We start from the raw sequence: 22,200 nt of genomic DNA, 5'->3' as shown, positions 1-22,200 counted from the left end.
ACGGTAGTGTGAATCCTACCTAACTATAATGAAGTCCGCTGAGTTTATACTGATACACATCAAGCTTGCACCATCAGGGAGTCGGGAAATGGAGTTTTAACTCTTGAATCTTTCTTCTACCGACTGCTCTGAATTTCTCCTGATGAACACCACTGTCTGCAAGGCGTTGAGGTTCTGTTGCTTAAAGAGGACCTTTCACGTTTTTGGGCACAGGCAGTTCTATATACTGCTGGAAAGCCAACAGTGCGCTGAATTCAGCTGTGCTCTGAGACAGGGGAGGAACGCCCCCTCCCCTCCTGATAATACTCGTCTATGGACGAGTACTGTGAGCAGAGGGAAGGGGTGTTCCTCCCCGCTCACACTGTACAGCGCTTTAGGCACTGCTGTGGAGAAGGACGTTCCTGACAGAGTGTCAGAAACGCCTTTCTGACTGTAAAGAGCTACGGTATTGGGACCGAAAGCTCTTTACCCGGGGCACAAATCGTGAAAGATGACAATGTGCTGAATTCAGCACGCTGTCGGCTTTCCAGCAGTATATAGAACTGCCTGTGCCCCAAACCATGAAAGGTCCTCTTTAAGAGAGGTCCTATTACACTTAGGCTGCTTTCACACGGAGTTAATACTCTGGTCATTCTGACACGTAAACACGTTCAGAGTGAGCGCAGTAAAACAGAATCCCATTGAGTTCAATGGGTTCGGTCTTACGCGCACTACACATTGAAAGCAATAAGTAAAAAATTTTTTAAAAAGCCTCCCATTCAGTTCAATGGGTAGCGCGCGTATGACTGAACCCATTGAACTCAAAGGGATTCTGTTTTACTGCGCTCACTCTGAACGTGTTTACGTGTCAGAATGACCAGAGTATTAACTCCGTGTGAAAGCAGCCTTAGGAAATGCTTAGCCGTACACCTGACCCTGACTAGCATCTGTTTCCTTATTACTAGGGCAGGAATTAGGTTAGAGACATTTCACCATTTACCTCCGTTATAGGGGTTCTGATTTAGTAGGGTGTCTGGGCCAGTACACAGTCCAATTACAGTTTGGTTACAAATAACCAGGATTCTAATGAGAGATTGCAGATTCGGACAGTCTTTTCTCTATGACTTTTTACCTTATATTTACTCACATGGTTTAGGACTGGATTCAGAACACTCCTTGTATATTTCAAGAGTTGTTCTTAAAGAGGACCTTTCACCATTTTGCCCACAGGCAGTTCTATATACTGCCGGAAAGCTGACAATGCGCTGAGTTCAGCGCACTGTCGGCTTTCCTGATGTGGGCCCAGTGTGAAGAGCTTACAGTCCGGTACCATAGCTCTTCTATGGTCAGAAGGACGTTTCTGACACTCAGTCAGAGACGTCCTTCTTCACAGCACAGACAATCGCGCTGTGCTGTGAGAGCCGGGAGGAACGCCCCCTCCATCTGCTCGCAGTACTTGTCCATAGACGAGCATTATCAGGGGGGGAGTTCCTCCCGGCTCTCACAGCACAGCGCGATTGGCTGTGCTGTGAAGAAGGACGTCTCTGACTGAGTGTCAGAAACGTCCTTCTGACCATAGAAGAGCTATGGTATCGGGACCCTAAGCTTTTCACACTGGGCCCACATCGGGAAAGCAGACAGTGCGCTGAACTCAGCGCACTGTCAGCTTTCCGGCAGTATATAGAACTGCCTGTGGGCAAAATGGTGAAAGGTCCTCTTTAAATACTGACTCAGAATTGCCAGGCATAGGGTAGGTTCATATCTGTTTTAGATGACCATTCAGGGATTCTGTCCTCCATTCCACTTTCAAAAATGCATCTCTGCATATTTAGGGCAGAAACCATTATAGTCTATGGGGTAAGGAGATTAGGTTTCCGTTTTTCTAGATCTGAAGACCAGAAACCCCAGGAAAGGAGTGAGCCTAGTGTTCAGTACATTATAGTAAGATTTGTTTATTCTCTATTTGCTCTGCTTATGCTATTCCAGTTGACCTAATAAACGATTCAGAAAGTCTCTGACAGTGACACATCTGCAATCCCTGACTATTCATCCAACTGCCTGTTTCATCGTGACAGCCCTGATCTACTGGGGAATATTAAGTTTGTCTACGTGATGTTCCAAGTTTACTTAATACCTGGCATAACTGAGTATTTATCCTTCCTATTTCACTTTATATTTGTTTGCTTTTTTAGAGCATAATCATTAAACTTTTAAGTTTTGAGTGCCATCTTTTTTCAGTTTCAAGTCGTGGGCATGGAAATACCCCTCACTTAGGGCTCGTTCACACTGAGATTTTTTGGCAACGGATATTGATGCAGAATCCGCCTCAAAATCCGCTGCCAAAACCGGCTCCCATTGACTTCAAGGGGAGCGGTTTGCTTCTTTTTTCTGCTAGGTAGAGTAAAAAAAGAAGCGAGATGACCCTTCTTGCCGTGGATTCTGCGGCTGAATCAGCTGCAGTGTCAGCGGCGAGAGGCTCCCTCCCAATTAGGCTCATTCATTTGGGCCTTATCCGGACTGCATAATCTTCACATACAAATTCCACCGTGTGAACATACCCTAAGGTTGAATTCAGACAGGGTTTTTTGGTCAGGATTTTGATGCAGAATCCGTGTCAAACTCCTGACCAAAAACAGTCTCCGATTGAAATCAATGGGTGCCGGTCATTTCTTTTTTCCCGGGAGCAGTTTGTTCCACTTGTGGAGGAAAGAAGCGGCATGCCCTTTCTTCAGGTGAAATCCGCCTCAAAATCCTCCTCTAAAAAAGGCCTCACCATACAGTCCTATGTAATCTGCTTCTAAATTTTTACTGCTAGCGGAAAAAAAGAAGCGACATGTCTATTTTTCAAGCGTTTTCCGCCTGAAAAAAAATCAATGCAAGTCAATGAAAGGTGGAAAATCCGCTAGCGGTTTTTGAGGCTGAAATGACAAAAACTGCCTCAAAAAAAAAAAAAAAAATCGCCAGACGGATTTTCCACCTCCCATTGACTTGCATTGATTTTCTTCAGGCGGAAAACACCTCAAAAAACACCATACGTATTTTACTGAGTGGATTTTTCCTGACTAAAAAACTCTGTGTGAACTCAGCCTTAGTTTCCAAAAAGTCCTCCTTGCAGGATATTTCTCTCCATCGATTTTTAGAGGAATTTGCAGTGGAGTTGCATACGGAGACTCCAACGCAGATGTGAACCTAGTCGTAGTGTCATGGGTGGAGTCAGATATATGAAAGTTACCAATCCAACATGAAGTATTTGTATTGTAGAATTAATAGATGCATAGTTTGTTGTATATTTACTTCCATGATACCACTGGCTCTTCCCCTCAATCAGCAGCTCTTTCTGACTGGCCATGGCTGTCACTTGATAGGAGTGAGTGGGAGGTTTGGCCTACTGACTCCACAGCCCTGCCCACTAGCCTGTATTCCAGTAAATGATTAGAAGTCCCCCAACTATGTAAGGTACAGTCAGACAAGCCGATAGACGAGGGTGCGGGTCCCCCCATACAGGTGTATGACAGACCGGCACATCACACACGTGTAGTGATTAAGGACCGCCCCTCCCCCCGGCCGGCACACCGCCCTGTCCTCAGTGACAGTGCACACCACACAGGGCGCAGTGCGACTCTCATCCTGCTCTGCCAGCCCTTATATAACTATCGAGAGCCCGGACAGCCGCCACAGCCGCTCCAGCGATACCGCACATGAAACGCTGCCTTACCTTCTCCTGAAGCCTTGTACAGGGAGGCCGGCGCAGGGTGATGACCTCACCGATCACATGACCTGGTCGGACACGCTTGTTCTGTGGGCGGGTCTGCCGTATGGCGCACAGAGGGTTCACATAGATAATGTGCCAGCCGTGTGTATGCGTGTACATAACTGCTCGTGTTACTGGCAGGAGCTACTGAGGTGCTAATGGTACGTCATGTCTGTCAGCAGAATACAGGCCCAATAGTATGTGATATGTGCAGACAGGACAGAATGCTGACAATTACTAATCACTACAACTATTAGTTATGGCTGTGAGCCAAGGGGTAAATCAAATCAAAAGCTTTATTGGCACGTCCGAATAGATATTTGGCATTGCCAAAGGTAAAGGTAGGATAAGAAATAAGAGGGGCAGAGCAATCATTTAAAAGTTTCTATTGTGACAGTGGTTGTGCCATGGCTTTAACCGCATGGCATGAAGCAGCTTCACCTCTTGAAGCTATGAAGCAGCAGCGGTTTGTGGTGAAACCGCATATAGGTTTTTGCCTACTAGAAAGATGAATTTGGCAATGTGCCCTGTGTACAGGAAAATTCATGGAATAATAAAGCTATAATCACCTGGTCAATCCCTGCTCATTCATACTGGTACCAAAGTCTGCAAAGTGTAACATCACATATCTACTGCAGGGACCACCAGTGTAGCACAGCTGGAACAATGACTTTACACTTCAGGTTATCACTGGTGTTTTCAACAGTATTTTCTTTTCTTTACAACAGAAAAATGTTGTGGCCATATGTTATAGGTCAGTGATGGCGAACCTTTTAGAGACCGAGTTCCCAAACTGCAACCAAAAACCCACTAAATTATCACAAAGTGCCAACACAGCAATTTAACCTTAAGGGAGCCTTCACACGGTGTTACGGTGCACTCATTCTGATTGTAAAAACATGTTCAGAATGAGCGTGTAAAAAGCAGCTCCCATTGACTTGAATGGGAGCCTGTATACGTGCGCTCCCCATTGAAATCAATGGGAGGCTTTTTACCCTATTGCTTTCAATGTATTACGCGCATATCACATTGAAATCATAGGGAAAGAAGCCTCTCATTGATTTCAATGGGGAGCGCACGTATGCCGGCTCCCATTCAAGTCAATGGGAGCTGCTTTTTACACGCTCATTCTGAATGTGTTTTTCCGATCAGAGTGAGCGCACTGTAACTCCATGTGAAGGCTCCCTAATAGTCTGCAGATAATTGCGGATAGTTACAGACCCACAAATTACAGTCGTGTGAATGGGGCATTACAGAGCTTTCAATAATACAAACAACTTTTACAGAAAGGTAACGGTCTCTGCATTTGGTATTTTTGAACAATTAAAGAGGACCTTTCACCATGCGGTGTAATACACTGCTAGAAAGCCGACAGTGCGCTGAATTCAGTTTTCATGTTCTGTGCCTCCGGTGAAGAGCTATCGGTGCTGGTACCGTAGCTCTACACTGTCAGAAGGGCGTTTCTGACAGTCAGTCAAGAACACCCTTCCTCACAGCAGCGCCTATAGCTCTATACTGTGACAGGGGGCGTTGCTTACCAGCCAGCGATGATGCTGAGCAGTGAGGAATGAGTACTATCTGGAGAGGGAGGGGGCCTTCTGACGGTGAAGAGCTATTGGCTTTCCCGTTACCGATAGCTGAGCGGTGAGAAACGCCCCTCCCCCCCAGTACTCGTCTATGGACAAGTACTATGAGGAGTAGGGGAAGCATACCTCACCGCTCAGCGTCAAGGAACACCCCCTCTCACAATACAGCGCTATAGACACTACTGTGAGGAAGGGCGTTCCTTCTGACACTGAAGAGCTACGGAACCAGCACCGATATCTCTTCACTGGGGGCACACAGCGGGAAAGCCAATAGTGCGCTGAATTCAACATACTGTCAGCTTTCTAGCGGTGTATTACACTGCATGTGCCTCGAAGACATGAAAGGGCCTCTTCAAATCATCTCCTGACTTTGGTTAAAAAAAACACAGCAAAATCTGCAACAAAAAAACGCTGGATTTCTGCAACGTGGGGCCTTATAGAAATGAAAACAACCCAGCGAGGTAAAAGAAGTTACTCGAGGTTCACACTAGTGCTGGGCTTTGGTTCGTTGAGGTTATTATTATTATTTATATAGCACCATTAATTCCATGGTGCTTTACATTAGGGGGTTACATACAATACACAGAGTATACAGGTATACTAACAATAACTGACTGGCACAGTGGGGTAGAGGGCCCTGCCCGCGAGGGCTTACAATCTATGAGGGAAGGGGGGTAGAGACAGAAGGAGAGGGGGAGACAACAGGGATCTGAACAATGGAGAGCCGGACTGCCAAAACTGCCACTGCACACAAACCCAGTGAACCCCATTGGCTATAATGAAGTCTGTATGGGTGTGCGGCAGAGAAAATCGTCCTCAGTGCAGGACTTTTTTTCTCCACTGATCTTTATTGGTCTCTACAACATAGTATTCAATGCAGACTGTGACGCAGATGTGAACTCTTAGACTGGGTTCACATCACATTTTTGCAATACAGTTCATGCCTCCGTTTTGAAAAACCAAATCAAACAAAAAAGCCTGCAAATAAATGAAATGGAAGGGCATCCAGATAGTGAGGAGTGGGGTAAGGAAAGCATTTCTCTTCTGGAGGAGCCGACCAGCTGAGCTGGTAACACTGACACGCTATTAACACTTCAGCACGGCAGAGCTATAAAAGCACCTGCACTGTGTACACAGCAGAGATGAGTGTGTCACCGCGTGTGTATATCCCAGCGCTGCACAGCTGCTTACATGGCCTCAACACAACTAATCTAGAGCTCGTTACAGGACACTACTGTGAGCAGCTCAGGGCAGTCTCACCCCCAGCACTATGTGTACCGGCGCCTGCTGATGACGCCACGATCATGTGACAGCTGTTCTGTCAATGGAGTTTCCTGTGTGTATGTAGTACAGGGATGCCTGGACATTGAGGGCTGCTGCAGCTGGGAGGGAGACGCGGTGCCAGTCTAAGGAGCAGGGGTGAGACTAATGTGATGGGCAGATTGTGTGCAGGCATAGCCATGAGGTGGCTCACACTCTACTTAGTATCTACTCGATCTATCTGTCTACCTGTCTGTGTGCTTAGGCTTATCTGCACTGCACAATAATAAAGAAGAAAGCATACAGGCACACTGGTATGAAGAAACCCGCAGAAAATACTTCTTCTGAAGAATGTCTCACAGTTGAGGAACTTCTTACAAGTAGTTATGTATTCTGATCTGTACAGTGACCTATGGAATCCTTGTCATGTATCTCATGATGGTTGTAGCATGCAGTCATTTCTAGCAAATAAAAAGCGTATGACATTAGCTCACCACTTCATAACCAGAGAACGCCTTTGTAGCAGTCAGTAATTGTGTAAGAAAAAAATAACTTACTGTAATCTACAGCAAAATCCACAGCAATGCATCACTCGTCGATTTTGTCTCATTGAAATCAATGGCGAATATTTGCAACAAAGCCACACTCATACACAAAAGAAATTCATACCACTATGCAAAGGGTGAAATCAAATATACAATATATTTTGCATGTACTGTAAGAGTTATTCTGTGGATTTGCCTCGTCTGAAAAGGCTTTCCTACCTCTAGACATAACCTAGAATGCTACACTGCTATTACCATGCATAAGATACACTGTGGTCTTCTGTATGATGTAAGTATGTGAATACTGCAGTGATGGTGCATGATATGCTCTTACTGATCTCTGTTTTGTGTTGTGTTTGCAGTTAATTTCTTAGAACATCTCCATCAACCCTCCATGATGGCTCCTCTAAAAGATGCAGGACTCGGAGCGTTCACGTTTTTTGCTTCAGCTCTCCCTCATGATGTATGTGGAAGTAATGGTCTGCCTCTCACGCCAAACTCTATCAAAATCCTGGGGCGATTCCAAATTCTCAAGACCATTGTCCACCCCCGACTTTGTCAGTATGTGGATATTACCCGGGGCAAACATGGTAAGAACACACAACTGATGATCATGGCAGTGTCTACCAGTCAAAATATTTACTTGAAAGGGACTGTGTTACCAGAGTGAAACATGTTACGCTTGGTTCACATTTGCGTTCCTTATTCCGTTCGGGGAGTCCGCTTGGGGACCTCCCGAACGGAATACTGATCACTTGACAAGTGATGAGCTTATGAAAGCACACAGACCCCATAGACTATAATGGGGTCCTTGTGTTTTCTGCGAGGTGCTCGCACGGAACATGCGGAGAGAAAACTACTTCATGACATACTTTCCTCTCTGTATGACTCGTGCGGACACTGCGCGGAAAACACACATACCCCATTATAGTCTATGCGGTCTGTGTGCTTTCATTGCTCACCGCTTGTCAATGCATTCTGTATTCCGTTCGGGGGGGGGAGGCCAAGTGGACTCCTCAAATGGAATACCGAATGCAGATGTGAACCAGGCCTTAGACAAGCATCATGGTTAGATCGGTCAGGCTTTCCTGAATGTAAGGACACATTGATCTAATTCACCAGCTCAAATGTGAGAACACAGGGCCAGGCAAGATTTCAGCATAGCATTGTGTAGCTTAGCAGTTTGGAGCAACAACACTACCCTTGGTGTTTCAGATGGCTCATTTGCATATTGTGAAATAATTATCTTAGCAATCGAGGTACAAATTTTAATGGCAAAGGAAATGTTTTATTCAGTTCGGCCTGACCTACCTAACTGTGTTGCGTTTTTAATATGCTTCACACTGTTGACAGAAAATATTTATATACCACTAAGCCACCAAGAGCAAAACAGTAACAATGCGATTACATGACAAGAATCTGCATAACTGTTCATATGCTAAATAGTTTTAAGTCAAATTTACGGTATGTATGAGAAAACCAAGAAGATTGTCTGTAAAATGTTCTCATGTTCCAAGTTGTAGTGGATGGTGAGATGTGGTTTGATACTCAGGACTCCCACAGGTCACCAGTTAGCGGTTTTGTTTACATACTGCGAGTAAGTTGTGCAAACTATAGCAGTGAGTGTAGGTACTGCAGCACTGTCCCTCTGAAATCTGTACAGCAACGCTGTAGTACCTATATTCGCCACTATAGTTTGTAAGGTGAGTGAGCAGCATGTCTTGCATTATGTAAACAATACCGGGCTAGGCCATCAGTGTTTGAAACCAGATAACCCCTTTAAGGCTGAGGACAAACAGGCTATACACACAGTGGGTTATTCATCCCAATGATCTCATCCACATGTTGTAGCTAAAACTCATTTATTGCTACAGGTTGTGGCAGACCTACTGAAATTCCTGCAGTTTTGGGGTGATTTTTGCCACTACAATTTTCTGTGAAAAGTGGTACTGAATTCCCCCTGCTAAAATCCAGCAGCATGTCCATCCCATGTGTCCACAGCCTATATGGTTATTTCATTGGAATAAAAGTATGCCTAAAACAGGCTAAACAAAACACATGGGGCCCTAACATAACACATCAGTACTCTCCTTTCTCCAGTTCCAAATGCTGTTCCTATGTGTCAGGAGATGCCAAGAAGTGGTGAGCAGTTGTGACCATAATGGTAGGGAATCAGGGAGAGGAGAATAACACTTTGATCTTTGAGACCCCATGCTTACTCATTTTAATTATATCTATTTCCCTTAAATAAAAATTTCTTTCAAACAGCTAACTATGGGGGTCATTAAGTAAAGAAAGTAAGTGATACTCTCTTCTCATTGATTCCAGTTGCAATGATTTGTGAGCACTTGTTGGTCTTTACTTCAGGTTTTTGGACACACACAGGCTGACGTGGGCCATTACCGAGGTCAGTGAATGGCTGAAGAGGCACTTACAGGCCTTTCCTGTGTGTTAAGAGTGATTTATATATTTGCTGTTTCTGTGATTAGAAGCAGTCACCTAGTCATGGCAGTGAACCTATGTATGTGCATATAGTGATTGCTGTCAGTTACTTATATATGCACTTTATTAACAGCACAGTCTTTATTCATTCATTTTCAGACGCTGTTATACACTTTGCAGCTTACTCCTAGTTTCAGACTTTTCTCATGTTGGTGTGTACCACTCCATGTTGGATTTGATGTCTGTGTGTCCAGAATACTACTGCCATGACTAGCTCTCATGCATCAGTACTTCATTTTCTTGACTGATTTCTCTTTCTACAGTCCATGAGGATTCTCTTCTCCCTTGTGCTAAAGACAATGCTACTGTGTAGTGTATGATTGCCATTACTTCTTTGCAGCCATGGGTGCCCATCTTTGTCTTTGCACTTTCCCCTTTCCCCTGCAGACATCCTTTTGTGTGTGTTTTTCCTAACTACGGTACATATTATTTGGCCTTCTGCTATAATTTTGGATGCTTTTTCCTCCTCCCCATTCTCTCTGATCCGCCTTGTACTGATGCTGTTTCTAACACTGAACCAAAGTGAGTTCACAAAGCTTGGAGCAATGTTCAGTCCCAAGTAAGAAGCTTGCTAGGTGAAGGAGTTTCATAAATGAATAACATGGTAGGAAATTTTTAATGAAGACTATTAAGAAAGTTGCATAGTTTTACATATGGGAAGCAAATGAACCATATTAAATCAGTTATAGTACTAATAAATACAGCTTCCAAATATTACAATTGGATTTTTTTTTGTTTACTGAAGTTTTCTTTGAAGGCAGACTCTTTAAGTTATATTGCCAAGATCAATGTTTTGTTATTAAGCATGTAAGAAGCACAAAAGAGGTATTATGGATGGCTTTATCATTGCTATAATATTTGGTAAAATTGGATTCTATATATAGTGAAATCTTTCAAGAGGACCGCTCCTTTGAGAAGACACCCACGCAGTTTTTTGGGTGTTTTTTTTCTTTCATGGAGTAAGGAATATGCAAACAAGACCTTTATGGTGGAAAAAAACAAACTTTTGGAAGGAGCCCAATTTTTATCCCATTATACTCTATGCAAGCTGCCTGTACAACCAAAGATCACTTTTTTAAAGGGATTCTATCATTAGAATCCCTTTTTTTCCCCACGTCGGAATAGCCTTAAGAAAAGCTATTCTTCTCTTACCTTTAGAAGTCTTATCAGCGCCACCGTTTCGGTGATATTCCTGGGTTTTCACTGTGTGCAAATGAGTTTCCAGACAGCACTGGGAGCGTCCCCTGTGCTTCCTGCAGACTCTCCAGCGGCACCCTCCATCTTCTTCTCGAGACCACCTCTTCTCTGCGTCTTCAACTGAAAGCACTGACTCCGCATTTGCAGTGGCCATTTTCCTGTGGCCTCTTATGTGATTGTTCGTTCAACCACAGGAAAATGGGCACATCTTCACCTGAAAGTGCTGACTGCGCGTCTACGGTAGCCATTTTCCTGTGGCCTTTTGATGTTTGGCTATAGGAAAATGGCTGCTGCACATACGCAGTCAACACTTTTGGTTGAAGACACGGAAAAGAGGCTTTCTTGAGAAGAAGATGGAGGGTGTCGCTGGACAGGCTGCAGGAAGCACAGGGGAAGCCCCCAGTGCTGTTTGAGCGCATAGGGATCTCCTCTAGTGCTGTTTGGAGACTTATTTGCATATGGTGAAAACTGGGAATATCACCGGAACGGCGGAGGCGATTTCTAAAGGTAGGGGAACAATAGCCTTTCTTAAGGCTATTCCGACGTGGTAGGCCTGAAAAAAAGGATTCTAATGATAGAATCCCTTTAATCAAATTTTTCAGTGAGAACTCCTTTTTAAAGATCACATATGTGTCACCACAGTGTATGTAAGTCCAATATGGATGCAGCTTTGTTCTGCGCTATATCACTAGACTGCAGCAAGCAAGAGAGTCACCAGCCTGGAGCAGTGAGCCAGACATACGTGGCAACTATCTCAGAAGCTGGGCCACAAAAGGGAGGTCTTTTATGTGTACCAAGCACCAAAATGGGCATTTTGAAGATGTTCTCAGGCTTTAATCCTTTGGGATTTTTAAACATTTTACTCCACTGGTAACCATGGCAATTTTCACACCTTTTATGCTTCATTCACATTTGCGTCTGGTATCTGTCTGTCATGAATCCTCCTTAAGAGCAGAAAAACAGATTGGGAATGTTTTGGAAAAGTTCACTTCAATGGGTTTTTAAGACAATCTGTAGGTGTCCGTTTTGACAGTGGAATCCACGTCATAATCCTCCTCCATACAATGTTAGTCTATGTAGACTGCTAGCTTTTTTTTTCTGCTAGCAGAGAAAAAGAAGCGACATGACCTTTCTTCAGGCGTTTTCCGCCTGAAGAAAGCAATAGAAGTGAATGGGAAGCGTTAATTACCGCGCTTTTTTTTTTCCTGCAAAAAACGCGTCGTGGTTTTTTTACAAAAAAAATGCACGGTAAAAAACGCAATGCATTTTTTGTGGCCCGTTCTCTTAAATGATGAGAAAACCGCCTGGAAGCGGTTTTTACAAAAAAAAGCTCAACAAAAAGCGTGCCAAGGTTAAAAAAATAAGCCACACGTTCACATGTGAACTAAGCCTAAGAGCCCTTTCTTTTGAAGCACCTTTTTTTTTTTTTACCAATAATGGAGGCTCAATGGGAGCTTGTACCCTGGTTGTTTCTTCTAAAGCAGAGGAGTATACTTGTTTTCCTCTGTTTTCTGTGTTGCGAGGGATATATTTTCGTCCCTCTTTTTCATTACCCTGAGAACAGAACATACTTGTAACTGAGGCCTAGGACTCTGCTATATCACCACTACTTCTAACTGCTTCTCCAGATGCTCAGAATTTGAGACCACTAAGGACATGTAATGTTCGCTGACAATTGTCTTTATTACCGGCTCTGTCACTTCCTTACTGATCGTGGATCAGAAACCTCACACTGGATTACATGAGCTGAGAAAAGGCCTGACAGGGATTGAGTTTGTGTTCTGGCTCTGTGTTCAGTTTAATACATGTGCCTTTAGACACCTATATGTACAGTAATACGTACTAAATAGTATTTGCAGGTGTATATGTACTTAAGCACTTTTGCAAACTGGGGAATACAGTTTTACCTATACTGGCTTTTCAAGGATTATGGGCAAGATTGTATATGCTGCATTATTTGCTTTGTATCGTCTGTATCTTTCTTCTTATCTGACCTGACCTCCCCAATACACATGCACACTTTACTCAACAGAGCATGCATGTGTTCTGAATAAGAAGAGGGGTGTAAGCTGCAGTCAGTCACCTCTGGCAATGGCTTATATCTGTGGAGATCAAAAGAATTGAACATATTGAAATGCAGCAGCAGGTGTGACAGCGTCTATTACAAAGCAGAGCTCGGACGCCTCCCATTTTTCTGGTATGTGTTATAAATGTCTGTGTTTGGATATATCTTTAAGTAAGCATAGCTGATATATTTACTTTGAGCATGAAGAAATTACCCAAGAAAAGCCTATGCTTTACTATCAGCCGTGCAATGGAAACTGGATTATAAAATTCACAATTTTTGGTGCAGACCGCATTTGTGTAAAGATTTAGAATTTTTAGTCAATTGTGGTATGTTTTAAAAGTAATGAGAAAAGTGGGTTTAGTTGAAGGAGCAGGGCCTTCCATAATCTACCTTTATCGATAATGGACCGGACAAATAGAGGATCACCACGCTCAATCCATCGTCTTTTAAAATTTCTCTTTATTTTGGGAATGTAAACACAACGCGTTTCGGGCTTATCGCCCTTTTTCAAGTGTATAAACTTAGAACTCACGTCGAGCTGGATGCATCGTTGCACGCGTTGTGTTTACATTCCCAAAATAAAGAGAAATTTTAAAAGATGATGGATTGAGCGCGGTGATCCTCTATTTGTCCGGTCCATTATCGATATTGCCGACACCTAGGGTGACGTGGATCCTGCTGACTCACCACCAGGGGCAAAAGACCTCCCCTCCATAAGTGGTCTATAAGCCGAAATAAACAGTTGTGTATACAACTTTCCAAGGTGAGAAGCTCTCTTGTCATATTGACCATCTTATTTTACGGTACCTCACCATGTGCAGCTCGGTGCTGTTCTCTGTTTATCTATAATCTAAGCTTTAGTTATAGTTCACTGTCAGAAAATGGTCAAACTTTACTATCAGGGGTGCGCCTGTAAATTTGGTACATCTCTATCTGCTTCACATTATGGTATGTAACATCAGTGTTAATAACTTTCCCTATGATGTTATTTGAGTGTGCATGTACAGATGTGGCAGAGTTAACCCAAATGTCTGCAATTGGTCAAACTGCTACAGAGTATATCAGAAGACAACAAAACAAGTGAAAAGTCATTGAAAAAACGATTTTAGTGAACTTTCCATTGGTTTTGTGTTGTCTTCTGTGATAAGATATTCTGCAAAAGTTTGGGTGGTATGCTACTGTTTATTTTATTTACCCTGCAGATTGCATTCGAAGTGCATAGCAGTCATACAGTTCTGTGATTCTTTATCATGACCTATCCTGCTAAGTTTAATAGGTTAAAGGGGTTTCCCTTTAAGATAAGATGATCCTTTAATAGTCTCACAGTGGGGAAATTTCAGTATGTTACAGCAGCATAGTAATACAAATACAGGATAACACATAATAATATATTACAGACGTAGACACACATATGCTGAGAAGAGAAGATATACTAGGAGTCCATAGCAGCTAAGGAAAAACGGGGGAAGAGAAAGAAGGAAGACTTCATAGTCATAATCATTAGTTCTCTGTGCGGAGAGATCTTCGCTTGGTTTGATGTAGATTATACAGCCTGATCGCGGTTGGAAGGAAGGACCTGCGATAGCGCTCCTTCTCACACTTGGGGTGAAGCAGACGGTCACTTACAGTGCTGCTAAGTGCCATCAAGGTTCCATACATGGGGTGGGATTTGTTCTCCCACATGGAGGTCACCACAGTATCCTTCTGTCACCCACCACCTGTACTGGGTCCAAGGGGCTCCCCAGGACAGAGTAAAGTATATTATCCCCTAACTTGCAGATTAATTGGGGTCCATTTACTCAGACTCCCAATGATTAGGAGAATGGGGGACTTTTGTCTGTTCTGTGGCCAGTGCCCACCATACCTTTCTTCTTGGCCAGATATGTCCAAATATGTGTCTGGAGATGATTAGCTTTTCAAGACAATATTGCTTTGTGATAGGCTATTACTTAGTCATACAATATGAGGGGCTATCCATTGTTGCAGCATTTTATGAATTTTGCTAGCTGGCAGTGATATTGTATTAAATTGATTTTGTGAGAAATCCTTAACCAAATTGGAGCTAAGTTGGGGGTGGACACATCTGTAGAGTGGGTGACTCACAGTACAGTTCAGTGTTCAGCTCTGAAACAATCGCACACTCTTTGCCCTTCCCTTTCAAGAGCTTAAAATTATGAACTGTTTAAAAGTAATAATATGAAGAAGGGATTGTTCCAATATCCTAGCTATAAATACTATTTAGTGCACATGTACGGTCGCCTTGTGCTGATTTAAATCTGCACTTCACATACAATGAGTATAAGAGGAGCAAGAGCAGAACAAGATGTACCGTATGTTACATAGCAGCCAAGACATTATTGTTCTACCTATTTTTGTGTGCTGCACTTTGACTAAATAGGTTTTTTATATATTGCTATGATAATAATAGCTATTCAGGTCCTATTTCTATGTTTCATGCATTTCTTTCATCACTGTCTTATAAAATCTACAAATATCTTTTATTTTGCATTTGGAAGCGTTTTAAGCTTCCTTCTGCCCAAATAATAAAACTTCCATGTGCTGAGTTCTCTTGTATGGACAGTATATGTATCACTTGTTGTGCTCCAGAGGTCTGTCTTTTATCACACAGCTAATATATAAGTACACACAAACACTTCTTTCTTCTGCTCTTCATATTATTCATGATTTTCTATATATTACATTACAGTGCAGAGTTGCCGTCCCAATTTTGAAGGTTTCAGAGGTGAAATTGTTTTCCTAACATGTCAGTCTCTACATTTTTCTGCTGTATCTTAGGTGCCCAGATAAGTTGTTATGAGGGGATTTTCATCTTCTAAAGTTATGGATTATCACTAGATGTGCCAGTACTTTAACACTGATGGGGGGGTCTGACATCAGATTCTAAGAATGTATGATTGTCAGCACTGATACAGAGCTGTGGACTCTTTTTAGTCGCACCGTGCAGAGTGGCACTTCAGCCACCCACTGTGTTAGGAGATCTGCAACACAGCTTCACTCAAGTGAATGGGACCCACTGTAGTTCCCACTATAGTAGGGCGGCCAGGAGTGCCGCTGTGCAGGGAATAAAGTGCATATTGTTAAAGATCTCTTAAAATGTTCTTAGTAAATGTGCCCCAGTTTGTTTATAATGGAGAAGATTACAACATGGAGTTTTGTTTTTTTTGGACATTTTTTCACACCCAACAAAAGTTACTGAACTTCTATGTGCTACATTTACATTTTCTTGTTTCCATGCTTTTTTTTAACTGTATTTTTATTGGAAATGCCATTTGAAATTTAACCCCTTAGTGACCAGCCTATTTTGGACCTTAATGACCAAGCCAAATTTTGGAAATTTGCCCTGTGTCACTTTATCAGTGAATAATTCTGTAACAGTATAGCGCATCCAAGCGATTCTGATATTGTTTTTTCGTGACATGTTGTACTTTACTGAGAAGGTAAAATTAGACTGATATAACTTGCGTAAATTTATTTAAAAACTTGCAAATGCTGAAAATTTTGAAAATTTTTCAATGTTTTCCATTTTTAGCTGCGATATCTCACATATACACAATAATACAGGGCAAAAAAGTTAGTAGTTATATACTTCCAAATGTTCCTTTTGTGTTTCAAGCATATTTGAAATAATTTTAGCATATTTGAGTAACTTAGACAATTTACAAGTTTATCAAGTTTATAAGCAAATTTTGGAAATTTTGAGTTTGTCATTTTTTCCTGTACCAAGCTCAGTTTGCAGACAGGAATTGGTGGAATAATGACAGAACCGCCCATTAAATGACCCAATTTGGAAAACTAGACCCCTTCAGGTATTCTTTGAAGGGTATAGTGAGTATTTTGATCAAATAAATATTGTTTTGCAAGAATTATTACAAATGATGAAAAAAATGACATTTTCATTTTCTTCAAATATATGTCATTTTAAAGCCAGTTTTTTTGCACACAACACATCAAAAAGAAGAAACACACCCCAAAATATATCACCCCACTTCTCCCGTGTTAAAATATGTTCATTTTGTGGCCTTAGTCCTATGTACACACATATAGTAGGGCCTAAGAGGTAGGGAGGGCTAATTGGATTTCAAAACACAAATTTTGCTTGCAGATATTTTAGGCCCATTGCACATTCAAACAAGATTTGAGTTACCAAAGCAATTGAAAACCCCCCATAAATGACCCCATTTTATAAACTAGACCTCTTAGGGTATTCATTGAGGGGTATAGAGAGTACTTTGACCCCATAAGTTTTGAGAAAATTTGCGTCAAACAAAAAAAAAAATCATATTTTTTACACAAGTGTCATTTTATAGGCAGTTTTTTTGCACATAACACATGAAAATGAAGAAAAACACCCCAAAATAGATGACCCCATTTCTCCTGTGTTCAAAAATGTACACTTTCTGGCCTTAATCCTATGTACGGACGCACGGTAGGGCCCAAAAAGAAGGGAGCACCAACTGGATTTCAAGACACAATTATTGCTTCTGAATGTTTCAGGCCCATTGCTCATTTAAACAAGATTTGAGTTACCAAAATAATTGAAAACCCCCATAATTGACCCCATTTTATAAACTAGACCCCTTGAGGTATTAATTGAGGGGTATAGTGAGTATTTTGACCCCATAGGTTTTAAAAGAATTTGCGTCAAACAAAAAATTCTCATATTTTTTTACACAAAAGAGTCATTTTAAAGGCAGTTTTTTTGCACACAAGGCATGAAAATGAAGAAAAACACCCCAAAATAGATGGCCCCATTTCTCCCGTATTCAAAAATGTACACTTTGTGGCCTTAATCCTATGTACGGATGCACGGCAGGGCCCAAAAAGAAGGGAGCACCAACTGGATTTCAAGACACGAATTTTGCTTGCAGATATTTCAGGCCCATTGCACATTCAAACAAGATTTGAGTTACCAAAACAATTGAAACTCCCCATAAATGACCCCATTTTATAAACTAGACCCCTTAAGGTATTCATTGAGGGGTATAGTGAGCATTTTGACCCTATAGCCGTTTCACAGATTTTACTAACCTTGGGATGTGTAGGTTAAAAATTACTAAAATGTCCCTTTATCCCCAAAGTTTTCATTTTCACAAGGGGTTAAAAGAGAAAAAGCCCCCCACAGTTTGTTACACAATTTCTCCTGAACACGGCAATACCCCATATGTGGCCATAATCTGCTGTATGGGGACATGGTGGGGCTTAGAATGGGAAGAGCGCTATTTGGCTTTTGGAGGGCAGATGTTGCTGGAATAGTTTTCAGGTGCCATGTCGTATCTGCAGAGCCCCTAAAGTACCAATACAATGGAAAGTCCTCAGATGTGACCCCATTTTAAAAACTACACCCATCAAGGAATGTATCAAGGGGTATTATCATTTTGAGCCTAAAAATGCTTCCCAAAAATTAATGTACAGAATGAAAATTGAAATTTTTAAAGAAATCTGCCATCTCGGTGCCCAATACGTTGCACCCACTTTGTGTTGTCAGAGACCTGCACTCCTAAAACTATCAAGGGGCCATTCTGAGGGGCAGAAAATTATATATGTGGGTGTAAACTGCTGCTTGGGCACACAGCAGGGCTCAGAAGGGAAGGAGCACTGCGCTTTTTAGCTATTGGGGTACAGAGTTAGAGGGACTTTTGGGGCGCCATGTTGTTTTTGCAGAGCACTGGAGGTGACAGTAAACTGGAATTCCCCAAGAAGTGACCCCATTTTGTAGGGGAAATTTTAGGGTCTCGGCAAATATGACATGGTGTCCAAACACCATCAATCTAAATCTGCACTCCAAAAGCACATAGCACTCCTTCACATCTGCGCCCTGCTGTGTACCCAAATGGCGGTGTATGCCCACATGTATGACACTGGTGTACCCCGGATAACGGACTTAATGCCATGTGTGGGTAGAATCGGCTGTTTGGGTACAGCCGGGCACAGAAGGGAAGGAGCGCTATTTTGGTTTTTGGAGCACAGTTTGGTTTTTGAACGTCACTTTTGCAAAGCCCCTGAATTGCCAATAAAGTGGAATCCGCAGACATGTCACGCCATTTTGGACACTAGCCCACTGATGGGATTTATCAAGTGGCGTAGCGAGCATTTTTAACCCTTGAGTGTTGCATTTATTTGGTTTCCAGAAATGAAATTGCAGCTGATAATGAGAAGTTAAAAATGAAGTTTTCCAGAGATTCGCCATTTCAGTATCTGATATGTTGTGCCCAACTTATGTCAGCAGAGACACTCCAAACACTGGTAAGCGGGTATCCCGGGCACAACAGCTTTCAGAGCGTTCATCTCTGATACAAGTTGGGCACAACATGTTATGCACTGAATTGACAGATTCCTGGAAAAATGGTCATTTTCACCTTTCACAATCATCTGCGTATTCATTTATGGATAATAAGTTATAGCAATATTTGGGGGTTAAAATGCTCTCTGTACCCCTGGATAAATCCTTCAGGGGTGTAGTTTCCAAAATAAGGTCACATATCAGGGGATTCCACTTTACTGGCGTTTCAGCTCTGCAGAAGTGTCATGGCATCCAAAAACCAAACCGTCTGTGCTCCAAAAACCCAATAACCGTTCTTCCCTTCTGTGTCCGGCTGTGCCCTAATATCAGTATATACCCACATATGACATTACGTGCATTATCCTGGGTACACCAGTGTCATACATGGGGCATAAACTGCAGTTGGGGTACACAGCAGGGCGCAGAAGGGAAGGAGCGCGATGCGGCTTTTGGAGTACAGATTCAGATGTTTGGTATCTGGATGCCATGTCATGTTTGTAGAGCCTGTAAGGTACCAGAAAATTGGATTCCCCAAAGGAGTGACCGCATTTTGAAAACTGCACCCCTCAAAGAATTTCTCAAGGGGTGTAGTGAGTATTAGTATCCCAGACGTGACTGCACAGCGGATGGCGAAGAGGGAACATATAAGCTGTGCGGAGAACATTGCAAACACCAAATTCCCTACTATGTCCCAGTAGCTCCTATGATTGGGGGAGTCACTCTGGGGGTCACTTTGGGGTCACTTCTGGTGTCTTTTCGCTCATAAGCTCTAAATCTGGGGTTTCCCCTGATATTCGCTCGCACAGCTTATATATTCCCTTCCTGCTCAGCCAGTTGTGTTCTAATGATTTGGCGATTTTGGGGTTGTTTGTCTTCACATTATTAGACGCTATATTTTCTTTATTTTTGTGGTGACGTGGCCATATAAGGGCTTGTTGTTTGCGGGATGAGATGCATTTTGTAATTACATCATTTTTGGGTGCCTACAACTTATTGATTACATTTCATTAACTCTTTTTTTGCTGGATTTTCTAAAGAAAAATCAATTCTGGCATTGCATTCTACCTTTTAAATTTTTCGCCATGCAGCGTACAGTATAAGTAACATGTGACCTTTATTCTGCAGGTCGGTACGGTTACAGCGATACCTCATTTATGTTATTTTTTAATGCGATACTAATTCTGTAGAATAAAAACACATTTAGGGACATAAATCAATGTTTTTTGTATCGCCATCTTCTGAGAGGCGTAACATTTTTATTTTTTGGTTGACAGTGTTGGTTGAGGGCTTATTTTTTGCGGGACAATGTGCGCTTTTTATTGGTACTGTTGTACGGTGATTATGACTTTTTGATCACTTTTTATAGCATATTTTGTAAGGTGAGATGGCGAAAAATCACTACTTCCGGCGGGTTTTTTCCAGGTTTTTTTTCCGACGATCACTGTATACATTAAATATTGTTGCAGTTTTATTGTTCAGATTGTAACGGACGCGACGATACCAAATATGTATTGTTTTTATTAACTTTTAGGTTTTTTTTAATATAATTCATTTTCTATAGAAAAAAGGGAATTTTGGGGCTTTATAAGTTTATTCATTTTTATCAGACACTTTATTTATTTATTTTTCACTTTTTATTTTTTACTTTTACACTTTTTACTTTAGGACACTTGGATTAGTGATGCTTTGATAAAAGCATCACTAATTCTCTATCAGACGCTGCAGGACACAGCTGTCAGTGTCTTGCAGCGTCTGGAGGAAGTCAGACGCAGGGGCTGCCTGCGTCTGACTTCCTCTTACCCCGGGCAGGATCAACCAGGTATTGTTGGTCTCTTGGAGCTTGGGGTCACTGGCCAGACCCCAGGCTCCATGTTAGAGACATCGGCACCCCTCGATCTCGCCGCGGGGGGTGCCGATTCAGCCGGCACCGTCACGGAACCGCTTCAGTTCCGTGATCATGTTTGATCACGGAACTGAAGGGGTTAAAAACCCCCGATCGGAGACCCCTCCGATGGGGGGTTATGGAATGGGGTCTTAGCTGTTAGATACAGCTAAAATCCCATCCAATTATGTCGGCACTTACAGGGAATCCTTCCCTGACTGCCCGACGTAGTTTTCCTATAGGGCAGTCAGGAAGGACCTGCAAGTGCCGACGTAGATTCCCTATGGGCCGGTCGTTAAGGGGTTAAGGGGGTTGTCTGATATGTCACAAAATGTTACCTAAAGTAACACAATAATGCAGGTTCTCACCTCCACCTCCTCTGGTCGAGTTCTATTCCGCCTGGTGATGCTAGTAAGTATGGCATGTGGATAATGAGGTGACTGACCCTGCTGGTGACTTGTAAGCAAAGACCCTGGATCAACACTGGCAAATGCCACAAACCCCTTTAACGTATTGAGAAAGTATCTATGATGTTGTATGATGTCTACGCTTTTTTTTTTGGATTAGCTCACCAATGTATAGATACGTGACAAAAAACCTGTTCCTAATAGAAACACTAGAAATGACATCATTGTCCTGTAACAGCCGTCACTATCTGTCCTGATGTCCTGACAAAAATAACACATACAAGTGTGTGAGCAATAAATTATGCACTGTGAAATTCCCAGAGTTTTCTGAGGCTGGGGGGACCTGTTAAATTGTAATGTGTCTGGGCTATGACTGCGCCATTCTAAGCTACAGCGAGAATACAGAGAACAGTGCTGATGTGAGTTCCTTCTCCCTGGGAATGAAATCCAGTAAATTACCTGTAGTAAAAAGTTTCATTGGAACATATATTTTCCAGATTTCATTGCACGGACAATTCAGGATGTTTGGCGGACCTATATTACTTATAATAAATGTCGTGTAGTCATTCTATGGTTCAGGGAGTTTCCTTTTCTAAAATAACAGATCATGTCTGGTTTTCTTAGGTATTATTTACCCTTTATTTGTCATGGATACATACAAAGAGGGCTATCTATCTATCTATCTATCTATCTATCTATCTATCTATCTATCTATCTATCTA

General features: G+C 42.2%; 2 protein-coding genes across 3 annotated transcripts in view; one reads left to right on the top strand and one right to left on the bottom strand.

The window, feature by feature from the left end:
• The window catches only part of AIMP1 (aminoacyl tRNA synthetase complex interacting multifunctional protein 1), a 44,461-nt gene extending 40,716 nt beyond the window's left edge, over positions 1–3,745 (bottom strand). Inside the window, exon 1 of one of the 2 annotated variants that reach the window (XM_075286030.1) lies at positions 3,695–3,745. The gene's annotated coding sequence lies outside the window, so the exon portion shown is untranslated. The remainder of the gene's footprint in view (positions 1–3,694) is intronic. The other variant, XM_075286012.1, reaches the window with a different exon arrangement.
• Positions 3,746–6,641: 2,896 nt separating this feature from the next.
• TBCK (TBC1 domain containing kinase) overlaps positions 6,642–22,200 on the top strand; it is a 202,627-nt gene continuing 187,068 nt past the window's right edge. Inside the window, exons 1-2 of the mRNA XM_075286109.1 lie at positions 6,642–6,735; positions 7,484–7,711. Coding sequence (XP_075142210.1) covers positions 7,516–7,711 — 196 coding nt within the window. The 5' untranslated portion in view covers positions 6,642–6,735; positions 7,484–7,515. The remainder of the gene's footprint in view (positions 6,736–7,483; positions 7,712–22,200) is intronic.

The sequence above is a fragment of the Leptodactylus fuscus genome, chromosome 1, assembly GCF_031893055.1.
Source record: "Leptodactylus fuscus isolate aLepFus1 chromosome 1, aLepFus1.hap2, whole genome shotgun sequence".
Taxonomy (NCBI): Eukaryota; Metazoa; Chordata; class Amphibia; order Anura; family Leptodactylidae; genus Leptodactylus; species Leptodactylus fuscus.
This window is presented reverse-complemented; position numbering and strand designations above follow the sequence as displayed.